Source organism: Perca flavescens, chromosome 12, assembly GCF_004354835.1.
Source record: "Perca flavescens isolate YP-PL-M2 chromosome 12, PFLA_1.0, whole genome shotgun sequence".
Classification (NCBI taxonomy): Eukaryota; Metazoa; Chordata; class Actinopteri; order Perciformes; family Percidae; genus Perca; species Perca flavescens.
The window spans coordinates 3,297,349-3,302,499 of NC_041342.1; the positions used below are offsets into that span (position 1 = coordinate 3,297,349).

Genomic DNA, 5,151 nt, shown 5'->3' on the forward strand with positions numbered 1-5,151 from the left:
GGATCTGCACAAATCACATAGGTCCCCCCTTTTTGCTTTCAAAATGGCGAATTTCGCCGAAAGGTGGAAGTTTGCATGCCTGATTAATAATGAAAAATTTGATCAGCAATTCTTTAGTTTCCAGTCTGACAGTGTTCAGTGTGTTTATGGTCCATCAGCTGCCAGGTAACAGGTGATGGTTGGATAGGATTGGATGATGCAAGTCATGTGATCATGTCCTCTGGTTTTTAGAGCAGCTCTCAGTGAGACTGAGTCAGTGTTTGGTAAGAGAACAAAGGAACATGGCTTCATCCTTTCTCGGGGTCTCCCTGCTCTTCATCAGCCTCTACACAGCAGGTAGGATCAATACTCTGATCACTGATCAATACACACTTTATACTGTTTATACTTCATCAGCTTCTACACAGCAGGTATGATAAATACTCTCATCACTTATCAATACTCTGACTATTCACTGAGGTTCAAACTGATTTTTTTTGTTCTTCAGATGGATTTATGGAATATTTTCTGTCCCGTTGTGAGTTTAACTCCTCTGATCTGAAGGACATCGAGTACATCCAGTCGTTATATTACAACAAGGTGGAGTTTGCCAGGTTCAACAGCAGTTTGGGGAAGTTTGTTGGCTACAATGAGTACGGTGTGAATAAGGCAGAAGACTTGAACAACAACCCTTCATATCTGGCTTGGCTGAGAGCTGCAAAGGAGTTGTACTGCAAATTCTACATTGATTTTGCCAACGAACATTTCCTCTCTAAATCAGGTGAGTTTGTGTTTCTGTAACATCCAAAATCATCACATCATTTATAAGACTATATACATATACAAATATATCATTAGATATATGTAATGTTTATATATATATATATATATATATATATATAATCCACATGAATTCCACCTTTAAAATCAAATAAGATAATTTTAATTCATTAGAAATTCAGTTATCAGAAAGCATGATGAAATGAAATGCTGTGGTTCAGCATGAGGTGAGTCTGATACACAACTGCAACAGCAATACTGCAATTGGCATTACTGATACTGTTATTACTTTAGTACTACTAACACATGTATTTGTGAAGTCTGCTTAAAGATAATATAGTGATAATCATCATAATGTGTGCCTCAGTCAAGCCACATGTTGTACTGAGCTCTACGGTGCCCCCTGCTGGTGAACATCCGGCCATGTTGGTCTGCAGCGTCTACGACTTCTACCCCAAACAGATCAGGGTGAGCTGGATCAGAGACGGAAAGGAAGTCACCTCTGATGTCACTTCCACTGATGAGTTGGCAGACGGTGATTGGTACTACCAGATCCACTCTCACCTGGAGTACACGCCTAGGTGAGCCACCTCTAGGTCCAATAAGCTTCAGGTCTAGTTAGCTCTAGTTTGTTCCAGGTCTAGCACAGGGAGCATTCTGCCCATTTTTATAAATGAGTGTTCAGTTTTCTCAGTAAGTGCCAGAATCTCTGATGTGTTTGTGTCTGCAGGTCTGGAGAGAAGATCTCCTGTATGGTGGAACACGCCAGCTTGAGAGAACCTCTGATTACTGACTGGGGTAAATACTGTTTAAATACTGTCTGTGGCCATTTTCAAACCTGCATACTATACTAGCAATGCGAACGGATTTTGCCAACATGTAGCATGTAGTATGCTGTATGCAAATAAAAGCAAAATCTGCAGTATGCTAAAAATACCCGGATGTCATACTGATTTGGAGAAAATCTCCAGTATTCCTCGGACCAGTCTATGCCTCCTACTGTATCCCACAATGCGAAGCGCCGCAACGATCACAACAATTGTGGATTGCCATTGTGGCAAACAACTGGAAACGTTTTACATTGTTCATCTGCTATATCATCATTATATATATTATTATATAAATTCATGTTTGAGGCTTTAATTGTGAAAAATCAACTATGTATAGCTCAAATAGATAGATATTTATTGATCCCAAAAATGGGAAATGAAAGTGTTAGAGCAGCAAAATATCAGTCACACAGCACAGAATATACATGAAATAATAGGATATACTATACATACATACAATATACATGAAATAATAATAGTATGGGCCATTTTACCAGAATGTATGGCTAACTGCAAATTTGGAGTTCAGAAGCTCCACAGTCTGAAGGTGACGGCCGCAGGGTGCCTGTCTCTACCTACTGTCTCCTCACCTGTCTCTCTCTGCATGTCTGTCCTCAGAACCGTCCATGCCTGAGTCTGAGAAGAACAAGATTGCCATCGGAGCCTCGGGACTGATCCTGGGTCTGGTCTTATCTCTGGCTGGATTCATGTACTACAAGAGGAAGGCCCGAGGTCAGAACAGTGCTCGCTGTAGATTAGTTCAGACCTCTTTAGAGAACATTAGACCAGTTTCACAATAGTTCCAGTCTCAGAGGAGTTCCAGACCAGTTTCGGAGTCTGAACGTTGTTCATCTTTACAACTCCTTCTGAAACGTGTCCCAGATATTTCTCTAAAACAACGTCATACTGAACGATGGATTTGTTTCAGACCACATCAGTTATACTGATTAATGTTCGGATGTGTTATTGTCTCTTCTCTTTAATCCAGGACGGATTCTGGTTCCCAGTAGCTGATTCTGGACCTGGTTCTGTTTGTCAGATGGAATAAAAAGCAGCTGCTGCTTCAACCTGCTTCGTGTGTTTTCAGCTCGGTGCTGCCAAATGCTGGACCGACTCAACTCCTGATTCTCTGATGATTTGGACTCTGATACTCAGCTGGTCTGAATCCTGATCCAGGACTAGGGTGTTAATCTGACAGTCCTGGACTAGGTCTGAACCCTTGTCCAGGACTGGGGTGTTAATCTGACGGTCCTGGACCAGAGGCCTGTACGAAGAAGCACGATCAACATGTCCTGGATTTCTTTCAGTTACCCGGCTTCACAAACCCTAATAACCGGTGTCACGACAGTGGTTATCAACTAGTTCAATCAACCATCAGGGTTTCCCAATCCAGTGGCGCGCACGTTCACATAAAAGAGGCGGGGTTTGCACAGCACGACCAATCACAAACATCTACCAGAGCCGCATATTTTCCATAAGAAGAGCAAACTATAATTCTACATAAATATGAAGAACACAGACACGGTTTTGCAGGCAAAACGCAGGAATCAATATCACTTCCTCATCAGTCAGGACCAAGATCTGACCATAATTACATGTGTGCTTTCTATAAACTGTCGTTGCTTTAGCCTATTATTGCAGTTGCAACCCTGGCAGTGGGATGCGAGCGTGAGAGAAGAAAATATATGAAAACATAATTCAAACCGATGTGTCAACAAGCCAATCAATCAACTCAGAGTAGGTTCATGCGCGTGCACCACCATGGGCGTCAGTTTGGTTTGAAATGTGCTGGGGACAGAGATGCATTCAGAAGTACATTTCCAGAAGTGCTGGGTACAATGACACTTTTTTTTTCTCTCTTTCACACAGCTCATGTTTTGAAAAACGCTGTCCTGTAGCTTACTAATGAATAAAAACGTGGTTTAATGTACGTAAACAATGATCAATGATTACCAAATTTCTCTCTAATATTGCTCCTCATAACCACTGAAAACGAAACGAAATCGAACCCAAAGTCCAATTATTATGGACGTTATCTCACATTTCTGCTTCACATTTTCAGCAGGGCAGCAGAGCGGCTGTGGGTTGACTCCCCACGGTTCTCATGGGCTTTATAAGTCCTATCATGAAAAAGTTGTAACATTTTTTGAAGCCTTTTTTAATAATAATAAATATTTAAAAAATCAAAGGATGTTTTTTTTTTTTTTAAATAAGCTTTGTGTTATGTGTAGGGGAGTTAGCTGAGTTCATCACAAGTATTTTGAGATGAATAGGTCAAAAGTTCAGGCCGCATAATAGATTTATTAGCCTGACGTGGTCCTACTCAGATTCTAGGGTCAGTGACAAATAAGGGTTGGTATGATGTCCAAATCAAAAATATGCTTTAAACTTGTTAAAAGAACATGTTAGATGTTTGTTTTGTTAAGAATTCTCTAAAAGACGTGTTCGTTCTGATTTCTGTAGGAAGGAGGAGAGGCTGGGGTCGAATTGAAAGTTAACTAAAAGGTTTAATAAAACAACACGATGAAAACAACAGTCAAAACACAAATGTTACACTGCAGCTGACAGCGGACTGATCTCATGCTTCTCCTTGCGGAGTTACAGAAGAACAGTCATGTGACATGACAAACAATACGCTGTAAACAGCGGACTCCATCTGCTTCCCCTGTCGGGGTCACAGATTGAAGTGCCGAAATCACCTCAGTTTCCAAATTATATTCCTGTGGAATTGTGGGTCTCTGATTAAAGACACACCTCTGATTTTAGGTTTACCCCAGGTCACAGACAAAGGTCGTTTCACATGGTAGTGCCGATTCTGTTCAAGTTTACAGAGTTTGCATTTCCTTTGTTCTAATCACGTCTGGCCCTGCAGGGAGTGGCTCCCCAAAACCAGAAACAATAGTTACCTTTCCTTTGGGGACAATGAGTCTTCTTCATATGCTAAATGTCAGACATGACCTGATCAATTCTTTAGAAGCTAGGTTTTGGGTGAGACGCTCAAATGCTGATTAGTGTAGTTACTTGATTAAATTTTGCTGCAGGCCCCATTAAACATTGTTTTCAAAACATAAGCCGGGTTTTAACTTTTTAACTTCAACATGACTCACTGAAATATCTTACTGGGACACTTGATGGAATTGAGCCATCGTTAAGGTTATCAATTTCAGCTGTGCTTTTATGACAAGTCAAAATGTCTGCTGTGAAAAAGGTCCATTATGCAAGGTGGTCCAGGTGGTCCGTCTCTTGCCACTTGTGCACACCTGCATCTGGTGATTGGACACACTTCTGAAACTAATTAATAGATTATGGACAGCAAGTTTAAAAGGGGCCAGAAACCATGAAGATGTGTGGCGATAGTGGGAGACAAAGGTTGTTGAGAGAAATTCAGAGAAGTTGTAGGTTACATTGTTTTCGAAATGGACCCCTGAAAAGCTGAAGAAATCTTGAACTTGAAGCTGAAGGATGTATACCCCCCTGGTTTTACCAAGGAACAGCGATATGTTCTGAAGCGGAGAGCAGAGAGCTACGAAGTCAGAGGTAAGGCAAACAGCACTGTATTTCA

General features: G+C 41.1%; 1 protein-coding gene across 1 annotated transcript; it reads left to right on the plus strand.

The window, feature by feature from the left end:
- Positions 1-229: 229 nt before the first annotated feature.
- LOC114564903 (H-2 class II histocompatibility antigen, E-S beta chain) lies at positions 230-2,921 on the plus strand. The gene is made up of 6 exons (XM_028592567.1): positions 230-336; positions 488-760; positions 1,127-1,340; positions 1,490-1,557; positions 2,208-2,321; positions 2,578-2,921. Exons 1-6 carry the CDS (start codon positions 282-284, stop codon positions 2,601-2,603), a joined length of 750 nt encoding a protein of 249 aa, XP_028448368.1. The 5' UTR covers positions 230-281; the 3' UTR covers positions 2,604-2,921.
- The last annotated feature ends 2,230 nt before the right edge of the window (positions 2,922-5,151 follow it).